The sequence below is a fragment of the Cajanus cajan genome, chromosome 8, assembly GCF_000230855.2.
Source record: "Cajanus cajan strain Asha chromosome 8, NIPB_CcT2T_4, whole genome shotgun sequence".
NCBI lineage: Eukaryota > Viridiplantae > Streptophyta > Magnoliopsida > Fabales > Fabaceae > Cajanus > Cajanus cajan.
In genome coordinates this window covers 12,034,869-12,053,580 of record NC_138524.1, presented here as the reverse complement: position 1 = coordinate 12,053,580, position 18,712 = coordinate 12,034,869, and the positions used below count along the sequence as shown (strand labels likewise).

At 37.0% G+C, this 18,712-nt stretch overlaps 1 protein-coding gene across 1 annotated transcript; it reads right to left on the bottom strand.

Annotated features, from left to right (window-relative positions):
- Positions 1-13,600: 13,600 nt before the first annotated feature.
- Positions 13,601-15,518, bottom strand: LOC109812753 (putative O-methyltransferase 3). Its single transcript, XM_020376789.3, has 3 exons — positions 14,695-15,518; positions 14,157-14,489; positions 13,601-13,826 (listed from the first exon to the last, which is right to left on the bottom strand). The coding sequence occupies exons 1-2, from the start codon at positions 15,469-15,471 to the stop codon at positions 14,196-14,198; spliced, it is 1,071 nt and encodes a 356-aa protein (XP_020232378.2). The 5' UTR covers positions 15,472-15,518; the 3' UTR covers positions 13,601-13,826; positions 14,157-14,195.
- Between the last annotated feature and the right edge of the window lie 3,194 nt (positions 15,519-18,712).

Below are 18,712 nucleotides of genomic sequence, written 5' to 3'. Positions count from 1 at the left end.
TCCAAACTCACTTTTTTCCACTTTAAACTCATATTCAAGCTTTCCAAAACAGCTCACAAAGGACTTAGAGAATAAAATTTACATACTACCTAAACCATAAAGTTAACATGCAAGCACCAATACTCAAGGAACATTCCAATCTCTCATCAAAATATCAAAACTCCAATTCTCAAATACAACCACCTTTGATTCAATTGCTTACTACTATAGATTCCTAAATTCCATTAACCGTAAACTCTTAAATCATCCAAATTTAAGGTCTTTTTACGTAAAAAAGTATCAAACAAATAAGAAATTATGAAAAGATCAATCAAAAATAGCATCATCAAATTATATCATGTCTATCAGACAAATCTTGAGAATACAATGCACACAAATAAATAAATAAGAACATAATTAATCATCTTATTAGCACATCAATCAACTCATCACATTATTAATCCACCAAACAAGCATAGTAGACTCATTACTCACGGCCGATTGGATCGGCCCGCTCTGATACCACTAAATGTGACACCCTTACTACCCCCAACACATATATTAAAAATTATAATACATTTAAGAAGGTTAAATTTTCTAAGTTGGTAAAAGGGTTCACATAAAAAATTCGACAATCACATTAATAGAGATATAAAACATAAAACACAAGAGTTTTACAAATTGTTTTCAAAACAATATTACAGTGCCAAATACACATAAATATTTCATCCTAGAAATCCTCTGCCCCGATGTCACACTATCAGAGCATTCCCAGAATTTTAACTGTTGGCATCCTAGATGCCACTCGTAGCTGGATCTTCTTCTCCTAAAATATCCACAGTTTATACGGTGAGAAAAGAAAATATCTATATGCAAAGTACATACAAACACATCACAATATAATCTCATAATAACTCATTATTTAATAAAATATTCATAAGCATTTATCTATATATATATATATATGTGTGTGTGTGTGTATCATAATTTATCAACCATTCATCATATTCACATCTCAATTCACAATTACATCAATCCATCACAATCCACTTGAACATTACAATTCATTCATAATCCACACAAATTTCACTATGTCAAGGTCACGCTACCCTTTTTCCAACCTAGGGCCGTGCTCACCCCTGACATAACACTGTGCCAAGGTCACGCTACCCTTTTTAGTAGCCTAGGGTCGTGCTCACCCCTGACATAATACTGTGCCAAGGTCACGCTACCCATCAGCTTAGGGTCGTGCTCACCCCTGGTCATCAGTACCATAATCACATCTCATTCACATCTCAATCACATTCCACACTTCTCATTTCATAACTCAAATTCACATCACGTACATAATTCCACATCACATACACAACAGATAAGCCCAACAAAATGAGGGTTTACACACCCCTCAAGCAATTCACATCAAGATCATCCATTCTTAACGAGTAATATAGCAATAATATTCATAAATTATAATAATCAATAAGATAATCAATTTAATATAACAGTGAAACTCATAATTATTCCAAATTCTAGTTCACAGCATTTATGATTTCTTCTTTCTTCCCAGATCATTATTCCTACAATTTGGCATATCTATAAACCTCAACACATAATTTCAATAGAACTAATGATTCTTCAAATAAAATAATTATAAAATCATAATCCTAAGAAATTCTTCCTCTACCCAATTCCCTCATGTACTCTACATATAAATAATCGCCTTTTCCCCCGTACCTGGATGAATAGTAACTTGAGCAGAACCTCCTCTTCTTTTTCCTTAAACGGTAGTCAAAATTCGGGCAGAACCTTCTCTTCTCTCTCCTTAAATCGGGACCGGAACTAGGGTAGAACCTCCACCCCCTAAGCTCCTTCCATCAACAGCAGGAAGTAGAGAGAGAAAGAAAAGAGAGAAGGGAGAGAAGATGAGAGGTGTCAGGATTTGAGAGGGAGGAGGGGCCTTTTTATAGGCATTTTCGCGGACCTATCCGGAACGGCCGTTCTGAAAAGTGGAACGCCCGTTCTGGACCCTTCAAATCTACGCAAAATTTTCAACTGGAACGGCCTGTTCTGAAATCAGAACGGCCCGTTCCAAAACCCAGCAGAACGCCCCGTTCTCCTTCTGGAACGGCCCGTGCTGCAAGGAGAACGCCCCGTTCTCCTTTGGAGAACGGCCCGTTCTGGGCCCGTTCTGGACATCCCAAAAATACACAATTTTATCATTTGGAACGGCCCGTTCCACATTTGGAACGGCCCGTTCCAGAAACCCAAAAATACCCCAAAAACTTTAACAAAATTACGAGAATGCCATTAATAATTACGAAAATGCCATTAATACAAAAATACTCTTTATAAAAAATTGGGGTGTTACAGTGCGGACCTTATGAGGAGTATTTATGACATGACCATGTGAAATATGGACAAATGACATGAGACCTAAGAATGGACTATTGAGACAAACTATGATTATGATACTATGACAAATAATGACATACTAAATGAAATTATGTAATAAGTTAAATGTTGAGTCAATGAGATTATGAATGTATGACATGCATCATATGCATATATTATTCCAGGTGTGCCGCTGAGGCCGCATACCCACGACTAACAAGGTGTACCTTATGGTCACCCACGATGTAACATGCTAATAAGGTGTACCTTATGGTCACCCACGTCTAACAAGGTGTACCTTAGGGTCACCCACGATGTAACATGCTAACAAGGTGTACTTTAGGGTCACCAACGATGAATTGTGAATCTTCCGTATGGCGCCACATGCATGCATTTATAAGTCAAGATCATGACATCATTGCATGATAAATGAATATATATGTGATATTGATGATGTATGTGTATTGTTTATAAGTGACTTATATTTGTTGTGTGTGTGTGGGTGCTATCTAACCTTTATTTCTGCACCTGAAACTGAGTGAGATGTTTCTCACTCCCTTGTTGTTCTTGTATATGTTTAAATTATGATGCAGGTGATCAGCATCATGAAGATGTTGGTGATGAGGCTTAAAGGCTTCAATTGGGCATGCTCTGATAGGATGTGACATCGGGGCATAGTTATTTTAGTTTAATATGTTATTGTTTTTATAACTTTAGTTTCTCTTCTTTTGTAATTTCTAACGAAGAAATAACGTAGATAACATGTATAATTCAAGGAAAATATATGTTAAGAATTGTAATTTGAACGTTCTTGATAAAAGACCAAGATGTACATTTTTGTTATATTTTTATTATATGATTTGGGAGTATAAATTAATTCCTAACCAGGAGGCACTGCCACCTTTACTGGAGTTAATTTATATTTCCTTTATTATTATTTGTATATATATGATTTCTTGTTTTACACTAAATTGTATTGAAAATCTTAACTTCTTTTCTTTTATAATTTTTACACTGGAGTTATGATTTATGAGTTACAAATGTGAATCTTCTACCTTGTTATATTTGAAATATTTGTCAACTATGAAAGATTTTATTTACCCAAAAAGAAGAAAAGAAATATTTTATTGTTACATTTGTTGTATATTAATAATGGGGTAGAGGGTGTCACAAATAACACCGGTGTAATTTTTCTAAGTATTACACCGCTCAATAACTTTATATTAAATATGAATTTTGTAAATCCAACCGTTAGATCGAAAGTTCATATCACTTTATATATTTATATCAAATTTTGTTAAAATTGAACAACAACTTAATGGTAATCAAAGTGTTATTTTAGTATATTTTGAAATGTATATATTACGTCAATTTTGTTTTACAAGAATGAAGTATCAAATAATCTTGAACTAATATAAAATTTTGTATATATCAGCTAAGAGTACAAAACTTTCAATCTAACGGTTGAAGTTATAAAATTCACATTTAAAATATTATTTTTATAAATTAAATTTTAACATTATAATAAATAACCCTTATTATTACACTGGTGTTATTATAACCCTTCTCTTTTAAAATATTATTTTTATAAATTAAAATATTAAAAGAAAAGTAATGTACGCATTTCGTTTCTACATTGTATTAAAAGAAAAAATATATATAATAAAAATTGTGAGAAAAAGAAAATCTTAAATAATACCTACGGAAAAAATTCCATAGGTAATATTCCGTAGATAACTAAACATTACCTACTGAAAAAATTCCGTAGGTAACTAAAAATTACCTATGGAAAAAATTCTGTAGGTAACTAAAAATTACCTACGGATAAAATTTCGTAGGTAACTAAAATTTAACATTTTAAATAAATTATTAATTAATTAACTTAATATATTTTTTTATCTTGAATTTAAGATATAAAATTCAAAAAGTTATTTCAAAAAAACTTATATTACACTTAAAAATTGATCTATTTGAAGAAAAATGAATAAAAATAAAAATAATAATAATTATTATTAGTATTATATTAAATTTATATAATATATTAAAATTATATATACTTTTGTTTATCTTTTTAAATATTAAACTTGTTGATTTATATAATAAAGTAAAATTTATAAGTTTATTGAAAGATAAATTCGTATTCTATTTACATACTTTATTACAATTTTTAAAAAATAAAATAAATTATTACTAATATTAAACTTTAAAATATTAAAAGAAAAATAATATACGCATTTCGTTTGTACATTGTATTAAAAGAAAAATATATAAATAATAAAAATTGTGAGAAAAAGAAAATCTTAAATATTACCTACGGAAAAAATTCTGTAGGTAATATTCAGTAGTTAACTAAACATTACCTACGGAAAAAATTCTGTAGGTAACTAAAAATTACCTACGGAAAACATTCCGTAGGTAACTAAAAATTACTTACGAAAAAAATTCCGTAGGTAACTAAAAATTACCTATGAAAAAAATTCCGTAAGTAATATTCCGTAGATAACTAATTTCGTAGGTAATATTCCGTAGATAACCAAACATTACCTACGGAAAAAATTCCGTAGATAACTAAAAATTACCTACGGAAAAAATTCCGTAGGTAATATTCCGTAGATAACTAAATATTACCTATGGAAAAAATTCCGTAGGTAATATTCCATAGATAATAACAGTTTTTCTTGTAGTGGTTGTGGTGCATGCCAACACTTTGTACAATATCTTTTCGCGCCATCGTCTCTACTCCCCATTTGGCTATGAAGTTCCCCTCGGCAGAAGGAACAATCATCACTCTGCACGCGGATCAAAAAACAGCGCGTGAGTGTTACTTCGCCAGCCTTAGAGTTCAACCCACTCCAAAAACGACTCGAGACGTCAATGTCATAGGCGACGTCAACCTGCACAGGCTGACTAATGATCTGGAACTAGACCCTAGGATGGAAGATGAAGTCAGGGTCGAACCAATTGAAACAACAATTCCGTTTCAATTGGGAAATAATGAAGAACAAGTCACTTACCTGAGTTCTCAATTAACAGAAATCGACGCCGAGGACATTAAACAAGTTCTACGGAAATACTCGGACTTGTTTGCCTGGACAGCGGCCGACATGCCAGGAATCGACCCAAACTTCCACTGTCATCAGCTCTCGGTCTGTCAAGATGCTAAACCCATTGCACAGAAAAAGAGAAAAATAGGGGGAGACAGGGCCCAAGCGATAAAGGAAGAAACGACCAAGTTACTACAAGCCGGGTTCATCAGAGAAATCAAGTACTCCACCTGGATGGCAAATGTAGTGATGGTCAAAAAGGCTAATGGCAAGTGGCGGATGTGTACAGACTACACGGATCTCAACAAAGCATGCCCCAAGGATGCTTATCCCCTTCCACACATCGACACATTAGTCGATGGAGCCGCGAGCCATCAAAGGCTAAGTTTTCTATATGCCTACTCAGGGTACAACCAGATACCCATGTACCCCCCAGACGAAGGGAAAACCGCATTCATCACGGACTCAGCCAACTTTTGCTACAAGGTAATGTCGTTCGGGTTGAGAAACGCGACTTATCAACGACTCATGGATAAAATCTTCCGACGTCAAATAGGGACATGCATGGAAATATACGTGGACGACATGGTAATCAAGTCCGTTTCCGCCAGTAATCACTTAGAGGATCTCATGGCAGTGTTTGACGAAGTAAGACGGTATCACATGCGGCTAAACCCGGCGAAGTGCACCTTCGGAGTCGCTGGCAGAAAATTCCTAGGCTTCATGTTATCAAAGAGAGGCATAGAGGCCAACCCAGACAAGTGTCAGGCCATCGTCAACATGAGAAGCCCGTGCAACGTGAAGGAAGTACAACGACTAGCTGGACGCATAGCGTCATTAGCCCGTTTTCTGCCATGTATGGCCGAGAAGTCAAGACCCATAATGACTTTGCTAAAAAAAGCCAGAAAATTCCAATGGACGGAAGAATGCGAGGCCTCCTTCCAAAACTTCAAAGCAATACTCACAGCACCGCCTTTGCTCGCGAAACCCAACTCCCAGTTAGACATGATCATATACCTTTCTGTATCAGACAAAGCTATCAGCGCAGCCCTAGTGCAACAACAAACTGAACAAATGCCTGTCTATTTTGTCAGCCGCGTCCTGCAAGACGCCGAAACTCGGTACCAACATCTTGTGAAGACGGTCTTAGCGCTCGTACACACAGCCAGACGTCTTCGTCATTACTTCCAAAGCCATCGAATCGTCATCAGGACTGACTACCCAATTGTGAAAGTACTACGGAAACCCGAGCTGGCCGGGCGAATGGTCGCTTGGTCTATAGAGCTGTCGCAATTTGACATTCATTTTGAACCAAGGGGGCCCATCAAGGCACAAAGCATGGCCGATTTCATTAACGAATTCACCCCGGAAGCACTCACTGAACCGGCTGTTTGGACTCTCCATGTTGACGGGTCGTCAAATCAACAAGGTAGCGGAGCTGGCGTCATACTTGAAGGTCCCAGCAAAATGCTGGTAGAACTATCATTACGGTTCGGCTTCAAAGCCTCCAACAACCAAGCCGAATATAAGGCTCTTCTCGCAGGCTTAAGGTTAGCGAAGGACTTGAGCGTCACCAGAGTTAAGTGTTGGAGCGACTCGCAAGTAGTGACGGGTCAGGTCAACGACACTTTTCAAACCAAAGAGCCAACGCTACTTTTGTACTTCCACGCTTTCCAAAAGTTGAAAGATGACTTCCAAGAGATCCACGTAGAATATACCGCCCGGGAACTCAATGTGAGGGCTGACCTGTTGGCTAAGCTGGCAAGCAGCAAGAAGAGCAGTCATTTAAGAAGCATCATGCAACAAGAATTGCAAACACCAAGTGTTAAGACAACCGAATGTTTGCACATTTAGCAAGAAGAAGACAATTGGATGACCGACATAATGCGTTACCTATCCACCGGGGAGTTACCCAGTAACTCTATTGAAGCAAAGAAACTAAGGGTCGTAGCCGCCCGATACACGCTGGTTGCCGGAGAATTATACAAACGAGGCATGTCGTCACCTTTGCTGAAATGCCTCGCACCCGAACAAGCACACTATGTCCTTCGGGAAATCCATGAAGGAATATGCGGAACACACTCTGGAGGACGAACCTTAGCTGCTAAGGTCATCCGCGCTGGCTACTACTGGCCGACTATCACAAATGATTGCATGAAATTCACTCAACAATGTAAGTCGTGCCAGCAGCACGGACCGTTAACAAACTTGCCGGCAGAAGACTTGCACTTCATCACCACTCCCTGGCCCTTCTCAGTGTGGGGCATGGACATCCTAGGACCCTTTCCACTAGCCAAGGGGCAGGTCAAGTTTCTTATAGTGGCAGTCGACCATTTCACCAAATGGATCAAGGCAGAAGCAGTTGCCACTATCTCGGCCAATAATGTCCAAAAATTCTTTTGGAAGAATGTCGTTACCCGTTTCGGTATACCTTATGCCCTCATCACGGATAACGACTTGCAATTCACAGATCGCCGCTTCAATGAATTCCTTGAGGGACTTCAGATCAAGCACCGAGTTACATCGGTAGAGCACCCTCAATCCAACGGCCAGGCAGAAGCAGCCAACAAGGTCATTTTGAGAGAGTTAAAACGGCGCCTTGTGTAACGACCCGACTGGTCACTACACGCTACACCGTACACCAGAAACCGGACAGAAAAGAAAAAGTGTATACATATAGTGTCTAGAATATACATATATACATGTTCAAGTCTGACTAGATTCAAAATGTACAAAAATACGTCCAGAGCTACTACACCAAGTAGCTAAAACACCAAAACGTCCATAAGAAATAAGCTCTATCTGCCAGCTACAGACCTGCCACAAGCCACCAACCTATCCCTGCTCTGCTCCCATACATAGTATGATCATCGCAGTCCAAACCACATGGAAACAACAAGGGTAAGCTAGTGAAAGAAATAACATACATATACATAAATTTAAGAATAGTAAACAGCTACAGCTATGAGAACATCCATTAGCCTAACAACATCAGCTATGTATATATATATATATTTATAACATCACCCATCTCACATCATTCCACAATAACAACAGTACACATGATAAATAGTAGTAAACACACAATGCGTCGTCACACATATCTGCTCGGAGATCTCCTACAACAGCTCAGCCTTACGGCCTACAACAGCTCCTATCAATACGGAGCACAACACCGACTTAGCGGTTATAACAGCACCACAATAGTGGCTAACAGCACCGACATAGCGGTTATAACAGCACCACAATAGTGGCTAACAACACCGACATAGCGGCTATAACAGCACCACAATAGTGGCTAAACACAGCATGCAGTTCAGCAATAAACAGCACAGCAAAATCAGCATACAGCACAACCAAGTAGTATTCAACACAGCTTACTACTCATAACTCAACTCATCATTCTAGAGCACAACCATATTATAAATCAGCATTTAAAATTATCAATAATAGCCCAGCTCAGCATAGCGAGATACATCTATTACAGCTTAACGTCATTTTTTAGCATTTACATCTAGTCAGCACAACATATTTATCAATTACATCTCAGCTCAGCAATCACAACAAAATTCAACAATTATCAGCATATAATTCAGCTCGACTCAAACAATAAATTTTAGCATTAGCATCACGTAGCACAACTCAGCATTACATCATTAACAACATACCGCACAACACAACTTTTCATCACATGACATTGGCAACATTAATCAGCATAAACAACATTCAGCACAGCTCAGCTTAATAGCACAGCCTATCGTCTTACCGCACATCTAAGCATCTTACAGCAACATACACCTAACACAACTCATCATCATCAAACAACAATTTCAACTAGTCATCACATCATATTCATCAATTTCGACTTAGTTCAGCATGAAACAATATTGTCAACAAATTCAGCATATAACTTTACATCCTCATACGCGCCCGGCGCACTCATGGTCACGCCTGGCGTGGCACAACCAGAGGGCTCCAGGGGCCAGCGCGCCCGGCGCAAGCGTGCCTGCGCCCGGCGAGACTTAGACAGAGAATCCAAAGCTCTCTCGCACCTGGCGCAATACCCGATTGCGCCCAGCACAGGCCAGGCAGAGACCTCCCTTGGTCTCGCGCCCAGTGCAAACCAAATTGCGCCCAGCGCCCTCGAGGCAGAGACTCCCAAGGAGTCTCACGCCCAGCGCGACAAGGGTCGCGCTCAGCGCAGCACAACAATATCATCATTCAGCTCAATAATCATTCATCACTAACAGCTTAAAAAAACATGATCAACACCTAATACGACCCAACCATCTTGTTTACAACTCATCTATCTTGTCAAATTACTCACCCAAACAACAAGAGTACACCTAAGCACCTAAAACAATTTCCAACTTAACCAAATCACTAAATGTGAAATGGCAACCATCACAGCAAATAGCGCATCAGGAGTTATACTACTTCTACCATGCTCATTCTTATCTCATATAAAATATAATTAAATTTCCTACAACTCTCATGAAGACACCAAATCTTAATTACTTCATCTACCATGTTAAAAATGATAAAAACCGCAACAGCTATAAACAAAGCTAGCAGCTCGACCCCTCTTCACTAAAACAGCCATATCTGGAGTTCTAGAACTCCTTTTTTGGTGATTCCAACGCCATTGGAAAGTTAAGATCCAAGGCTACAACTTTCATGAAGACCTTAAGACCAAATTCAGTCATCAAGGCCCACCGCTGCAGCGCTCAATCCAGCGCTTTAGCTGCAACTCTCTGCCAGTTCAATTTCCCCTTCCACAGCCATGGCTGCAAATCCACGGTCATAGCTGCATGTTTCTGCCACTTTAATTTTTCTCCACAGCTATGGCTGAAAAACTACAGCTATGGCTGCAAGTCTCTGCCATCACGTTTTTCCTTCCCACGACTATGGCTACGAATCCACGGCTATAGCTGTGGGTTCCTGCAAGTGCATTTTTCTTCCACGGCTATAGCTGTGGGTTTCTGAACTTCCAAAAACTCCATGGATTTCAGCTTCGTTTTCACTCAAAACCTCCATGAACTTGCAATCCAAGGAGACCCAAACCATGCTACAACTCAAATGCAATACTACTAACCACATGCAACCCAAAAACATCAGCAATCACAACATGCATGCATCCAAAACTCAAGAAAAAGTCATCAATGTTCAACCTTCCATCAAGAAACCAAAAACCCCAAATTTCCATCAAACCTCGAAACCCCGAAAATGAAAATCTTTCAAACACAACCATCAATCTCCAAGAATTAGACAATCCGTGAGTTTCTAACTCACTCAACAACAACCAACGCAAAATCCTAGCTTCCCTCACCTCGGTGAGACGATTCCGAGCTCCGGGAAGAGAAGGAAGAAGAAGAAGCTTGAAGAAGAGCTCCGCACGGTTCAGCTAGCAATCCAACACCATTACTCAGCTCCTAAGATCACCACTGCCACCCAAGATCAGAGGAAAAAGGAAACAGGGAAAAGAGAGAGTAAAAGAGAATTGAGAGAAAGTGAGTTGAGATGGAGAAAATGAGAAGAGTGAAGTGAGTAGGGAGAAGGAATATATGAACGGGGTGTCACACCTTGGACAAGCTAAGGGGGAATGGCCCGATCACTTACACGAAATACTGTGGGCCTATAGATGCACTCCACAGAGCTCAACAAAGGAGACACCCTTCCGGTTAGCTTATGGAACCGACGCCATGATCCCAGTAGAGATCGGTGAACCTTCTCTTAGACGACAAGAATTCACTGAAGAAACCAACGCGGAAGCGTTAAATGTGGAGCTTGACCTGATTGAAGAGGCACGCGACCGGACATTCATTAACATGGAAGCTTGTAGAGCACGCGTCTCCCGAAAATACAGAACCAAAATCAAGCCCAGGGATTTTCAACCCGGTGACCTTGTATGGAGAGTAATGGGAGAAGCCAGAAGAAACAGAGCTCAAGGGAAGCTAGCCCCCAATTGGGACGGCCCTTTCCGAGTAAGGCACAACCTCAGCAATGGAGCATACAAGCTTGAAGAACTCAATAGGAAGATCATCCCACGAACATGGAACGTCAAGCACCTTAAGCACTACTTTAGTTAGAACATAATGTACTTGTTTCAGAGCACTCTTTTCCTTTCCCAGGTTTTTCCCTCTTATAAAAATGTGCAAGAGGTTTTACTGAGGAAAGGTTTTTAACGAGGCTCTATATCAATGAAACAAAAATCACTTCGTCCAAATATACTTTATGCTTGCTCATAATCTAAAGATGCAGATCTAAAATCCCTCCCGAGTACCTCACTCGGCCAAGGTCGAAATAATTCCCTCCCGAGCACACTAGTTCGGCCAAGGATGAGTATTTAAATCCCTCCCGAGTACCTCACTCGGCCAAGGTCGAAATAATTCCCTCCCGAGCACACTCGTTCGACCAAGGATGAGTATTTAAATCCCTCCCGAGTACCTCACTCGGCCAAGGTTGAAATAATTCCCTCCCGAGCACACTCGTTCGGCCAAGGTCGAAATAATTCCCTCCCGAGCACACTCGTTCGGCCAAGGATGAGTATTTAAATCCCTCCCGAGTACCTCACTCGGCCAAGGTTGACAGAATTCCTTTTCGAGCACCCTTGTTCGGTCAAGGATGGGTATTTAAATCCCTCCCGAGTACCTCACTCGGCCAAGGTTGCAAGATTCCCCTACCAAGCACATTCGTTCGGCCTAAGATGAGTATTCTTCCCACCGAGACCTATCTCTTGGCCAAGGATAAAATCTACGCACAACCGAGTAAAATCACTCGGCCAAAGGTTGACACTTCGCAAATACCCAAACATTCAAAACAAAGCCGAGCCGTTTCATCCGGCATGGATTACTCAAAATTGAAACAATATACCGAGGCATAACAAAATCACAATGAGATGCATAGAAGGCAACAATTTATTAACAGGCTTTGAGGCCGAAAACAACACTATTGGACGAAGGGTACAATTGCAATAGGGCACGAATGGCCGACAACTAAAAAAAAAAAAAAAAAAGCAGAAACAAAATTTTACCCTATATCTATACATCTTGGTCAAAACAGATGTATAAGCAAAAAATAAAATGCCTAGACCCATCAATCGACATTAGTAGTTTGCTCGGTCTCCTCATCCTCATTTACAATCGCTCCAGGATCTTCCGGGGCGGCCGATCGAGGCGAAGCCACCTTGTCCGGCTCGGCAGTGTCGTCGACAGCGGCAAAATCCAAAAACTCCCCATTGAAGAAGTCCTTGCTCAACTCAAAGGAAAAGCCGGAAGGAAAGGACCCGAAGTGAGTGGCCTGCTGAACGGCATGCCAAAAACCATCCTCATGCTCTCTAATTATTTTCTTCTCACAGTTGGTCTGAAAGGCCGCCATAGTAGCGTCAACATCAACCCTTGCTTTTTGCTCTCGAGCGTCGAAAAGGGAACCTAAACCGATAAAGAGCACACCTTACCCCTTCGGCTTGGAACATGACCAAATACCCCTTTGGCCTCAAGCATGACCGAATACCCCTTCGGCCTCAAGCATGACCGAATACCCTTTCCCGATCAGAGATACCAGAGTACTCTAAAGTGGACAAGATATAATCACAAGCACCCCTTCGGCATCAAGCTCAGCCGAATACCCCTTCGGCCTCAAGCTCAGCCGAATACCCCTTCGGCCTCAGGCTTGGCCGAAGACTCGAACCTCAAGGTTAGCCGAATACCTCGTCGGCCAACAGCTTGACCGAAGATTCAAAAGGAAGTCAACTCATGAGGGACACATGGCAAATTAAGACATCTATTATACAATGATTAGCACGTCTAACTAAGAAGGATTAGACTAATTAAGACATTACCCATCTCCCAAGGCATAAAGCCCACCAGACCCAAGTATGTCACTATAAATACACAGGTGATGGGACATAAATGAGGTACGTTATTATCCAATATAAAGCCTTTATTGCTCTGAACCGAATACTTACTTAATCGTCGGAGTGCCTTTGCAGGTACCCTCCCCCACCACTTGGAGGCAGTATTCGATCGGCACCAAAGACTTAGAAGACCGCAAGGAAGGAGCTACGAGAGGAGTGTTTCTACGCAGGAACATTAAGTTTAATCTTTTAGAAGTTTTAATTTGTCTACAGCCACTTTTCAATTGCAATTATAATTCCATTCAGTTCTAATTCAAATACGCGATCCATGTGATAAGAAAGATAATTTATTATTTGATGATACCGTACACTTATTATTTTTGCAAATCACATAACAAATAACCATTAACTGGCTATGTCAAAGGAATACAAAATCAAGCCAAAATAAAACAGCAAATAGTTGACAATTTATTCAATGCTTGCCACAAAAGATATGGCAAATTCCCTATCAATGAGATGAATCCTCAACAGACAGTGTACATAATGAAGAATGGCATCTGCAATAAAAACAGTACCCAACCGTTAATGGAATTGTCACATTCTAAGCTTACATGTACACTTTTCCCTTTATATATTGGAAAACAAAACAAAATTACTTTTTAAAGATAATTTTATATCCAGAAGAGATATTCATTTATATTTTGCCTAAGACCATCCATATCATTTATATCAATTATAAGCTATTATGTAATTTCTTTTGACAATGGCTTTGATTTATCTGATCTAAATATTTTAGTGTTTTTTATAAGTGAGGATATGGGTCGAATAAAACAAAAGATTGAAAAGAGTAAAAGAAAATTGAAAAGAGAGTATCATATGAAACATACATAGTGTGGTCCTTCTCTTGCATTGTTGTACTGGTGAGACTAAGGATAAACCTCAATGATAGAGAATAAACCAGAAGTTGGAGTTATCTTGTAGTTATGGAAACCACTGGAGGAAATCAGATTGGCCCATTCTTTCTCATTTCTTTCTTTTGCTCCATAAAGCACCATCATTTCCATATCAAACCACAATTGTTGGTCAATTATATTTTCATTTTCTGTCTCTTTCTCCAACACTGCATCTATGATGATAACCTTTCCGTAGATAGGTATTGCCTCCTTGCACTTTTTTAGTATCTTTACACAATCCTCATCGTTCCAGTCGTGCAATATATTCTGTTTATTAGTTATCAAAGTAACAAGAATAAGAATCACTAAAATGAAATGAACAAGATATAGCTCATTTTTAAATTTGGATATAAGTTGAAAACATTTTAATTTTTTCTTTTTTCACTGAAAAATACTTTTTTATTTTTCATGAAAAAACTCATAAGAATGTTTCTAACTTATATCTAAACAGATTTAATATTTAATTATTTACCATCATCAAAATGGAATCAGCGGAAGGAATTGCTTCAAACATGTCCCCTCCAACATATTTTACGTTCTGAGTTCCTTGCAAGTTAGCAACAACACGTGGGAGATCAAATACAGTACACTTGAGTTGGGGGACTAACTTAGCAATTTCCATAGTGAAGGTCCCAGTTCCTCCTCCAACATCAACTAATGACTCCAATCCCTTGAACACTTGCTCGCTCATGAACTTTTCAATCACCACATTAGAATGTAATTGATTTTTAAGTTTCAGGACATAATTGAACATGTCATTCATTTTGGGCTCACGCTCAGTATAATCCCAAAATGACATCCCATTTGCTGTGTGAAATGGACTAGGGTCTTCTTTTGTGAACCATGTTGATAGTTGACAGCATGATTGAATCAAACTCGGGTCAAGTAAAAATTTGTACCCAAATGCAAAACTCAAGGGATGATCCGTAACGATCAGTTTACCTGAATCAGTTAACTCATATCTTACTTCTTGCTCATTTTCAATGTCTTTGTGAAGAGAGACGAAACCATCATGAGCCAAAATTCGCATTAAGCGGTAGATGAAGCTAGTCTTTGATGGGTGGATTGGTAGTGAAGCAACGAGTTGTGAGAGTGGCATGGGTTGGCCATACTTGTGTATGATATCTGGTATGTTCAAGTCAATTGCACATCTAACGGTCATAGTGTTCATGAATCTGAGACAATGATTAGATGCATGTACAAAAGCTTGTTGCATTTTCTTAGCGTGCTCTTCGCTGAGGGATTCCATATGTAATTTGATATTTGGACTAGCAGCTAGATTTGTTGTATAAAACATCATACATCACTTTGGTCTATTTATAATCCCAACAAGTGTGCTATATCAACATCTTGAAGGAAGGACAAAATAAACATTACTTAAATTTTTGTTATTAAATGCGATATATAAAATTCGTAGCAAATATTATTTCTACGATTTTTTTTGCAAAATTTTATCTTCAAAAAATATATTTTTATAAATTTTAAAATTCGCAAGGAAGTGTCTACAACTCTAACATGTAATACATAACCTTTGATTATAAGTCTAACACTCAACCATACAAATCAACTTGCAAGATAAGTATTATCCTAATTTATATATTCTTTAATTATTTTATTTTTAATCGATGTAGGATTTGAAGTTTTCTTTTAAATATTAATCTAATCGAGTTTTTAGAAAAATGGTTAATTCATTATATTGAACAACAAAATTATATTATTATAAATTATTTTAACTCTTAAAATATTCAATATTCTAAAAAAATTAGTTTTATTATTAAATAATTTTATTTTAAAAACTATCATTAAATTAAAACTCATCATCATTAATTATACATTTAATTAAAATAATATTTAATTTATTAATATTTTTAATTAAAATTAATTTTTGTAAAATATTTATAAATAATTTAGTAAAATAATATTTTATTAAGTAAATATTTTTAATTTTAAAATTTTATAAATTATCATTAAATTAAAACTCATTATCATTAATTTATCATCTTTATAAAATTTTATATATTTAATTTAATTAAAATTAAAATTAATTATAATGATATATTTATAAATAATTTAGTAAAATAACATTTTTAATTAAAAATATTTTAATTATTAAACTTATAAATTTAAACATTTTTTTTTATTTTTCCTACGAATTAAAATTGACAAGAAAATTCGTAAGAAAAATTACCTGCAAAATTTTTCTACAAATTAATAAACATTACTTGCGAATTTATTTTTATAAGAAAATCTACAATAAACTAAATAAAATTCTTGCAACACTTTCTGCAAATTTTTACCATGAAAGGAATTTCTCTCATCATTAAAATTATAGCAATAATTGTAAAAATTTCTTGTAGACTATATTTCATAAAAAAAATTTCTAAGAAATATCTGTAAAATATTTTTTTCAAATAAATGTTATCAATTATTTCTCTCTTTTTTTAATTCATAAACATATATTGTCGTATTTAGTAATAGTAGATAACATAATTATGACAAGTACAAATATTATTCTGCTTGTAAAGTAGAAACATGCTATTTGTTATATAATTTTGATAATTATAAATTAATTAATAAAATTTAATATTATAGTACTACGTATGCTTACTTATTTTAAATTAGTAAGTTTAAAATATATTTCACAAACAAAATTAGATAAAAGTAACGATTTTTAGATAAAATTAAAATAAGCTAAATTTGTTGTTTTAATTAATAATTATATAAGAAATAAATTAATAAATAAAATATTATCTATATATATACATATCAGTATACTTTTTATTATTTAGTTATTAAAATATATTCATGAATGTTAATAATAAATAAAATAATGATTAATTTTATTTAGTTAAATTATACTTTTAATTCTATATCTTATTTTCAAATTTCATTTTATTCTTTATCTTTCAAAATGTTGATGTCAATCATTTACATTCTAAAGTTGGTTATTACAAAATGGTGATATTTTTAATTTTGGAACATAATTTTAATTTTTTTTAATTGACTAAAAACATGAAGTTTCGCTCATTAACATACATGAAACTGTAAAATCCAATTATATTAGTAGACCTAACTCTATTTAATGAACAATTAAATCACAGACATATTTATTATATAATAAATACAATTAAATATTAATTATTATATTAAGTTGTAACATGCTATTTATTTATTTATTTTTAATTGTTGACGAGCACTGTGACACCCTCTACTCCAACATATATATGAAATTTATTCTTGGTTTAAATAAAATCTTTATAATTAAAACAATAAATCCATTAACATAAGAGTAGATGATTCACATTCGTATATTTCAAATATAGTAAAATGCGAAATTTATAACTAAATGAATATTTTCCAAAATAGAATAACAATAAGAAATCCTAAACTAAATCTAGTTATGACCCGATGTCACATATCCTATCAGAGCATGCCTAACTAGGCATGGCAACGGGGCGGGGAACATAAAACCCGCCCCCGCCCCCGCAAATTTAAACTGCCCCTGTCCCCGCTCTTGATACTCGTCGGGAGTAAAATCTAAGTCCCCATCTCTACCCCCGACGGGGTTCGAGTTTCCCCGCCCCGCCCCCGCCCCCGCCCCCGCTCCTATTTTTTTTTCTATTTTCTTTTTCTTTTTTTCTTTTAAATAAATATGAACAATTTTAAAAAAATAAAAGAAAAAAATAATATAAATTTTTACATATAAATATTTCTAATTTTGGTTTATATATATATAAATAATTTTTTAATTATATTATTAAGCGGGGTGGGGGCGGGGGCGGGGTGGGTATTAACATCCCCGTCCCCGCCCCCCGCCCCCGATTTTATCAATCGGGAAAAACTCGAACCCGAACCCACGGGTACCCACGGGGCGGGTTCGGGCGGGTACCCACGGGGACGGGTTAGATTGCCATGCCTATGCCCAACTGAAGCTTAAGCCTCATCACCAACATCCTCGTGCTGATGATCATCTGCAACACAACTTAAACATGTACAAAGAACAACAAGGGAGTGAGAAATACTCACTCGATTCCAGGTGTAGAAATAACAGTTAGGAAACACACACACGAATCATAACAATCACAGCCATAGCTACACAATATTCAGGTGCAAATTCAAATTATACATACAATAGTAACACATGCACAATCATTCATCATGCTATGATCTCATGGACTCAACTCATAAATGCATGTGACGCCAGTCACGTGTCTCATAATCACATTTCTCATCATTTCATCACTGGTAACTCAAGGTACACTTTGTTAACTTGTTACATCACTTGGTGACACAAGGTACACCTGTTACATCACTTGGTGACCAAAACACTACAAGAAAATGACGATTTTGCGACAGTTATATGGCCTACATTGCGACGGTTAGAACTGCCGCAAAGACAACATTGGGACGGTTTGGGAGCCGTCGCAGAATTATCCGTCACCAGGAAATTTTGCGACGGTTATCAGAACCGTTGCACAAACCGTCGCAAA

What these genes read in the sequence shown, in the direction of transcription:
- LOC109812753 (XM_020376789.3), bottom strand. Translation starts at nt 15,471, where the DNA reads ATGGAATCCCTCAGCGAAGAGCACGCTAAGAAAATGCAACAAGCTTTT. An exon ending in CTGATTCCATTTTGATGATG is followed by an intron (nt 14,490 to 14,694) that starts GTAAATAATTAA and finishes ACTAATAAACAG; the next exon opens with AATATATTGCACGACTGGAA.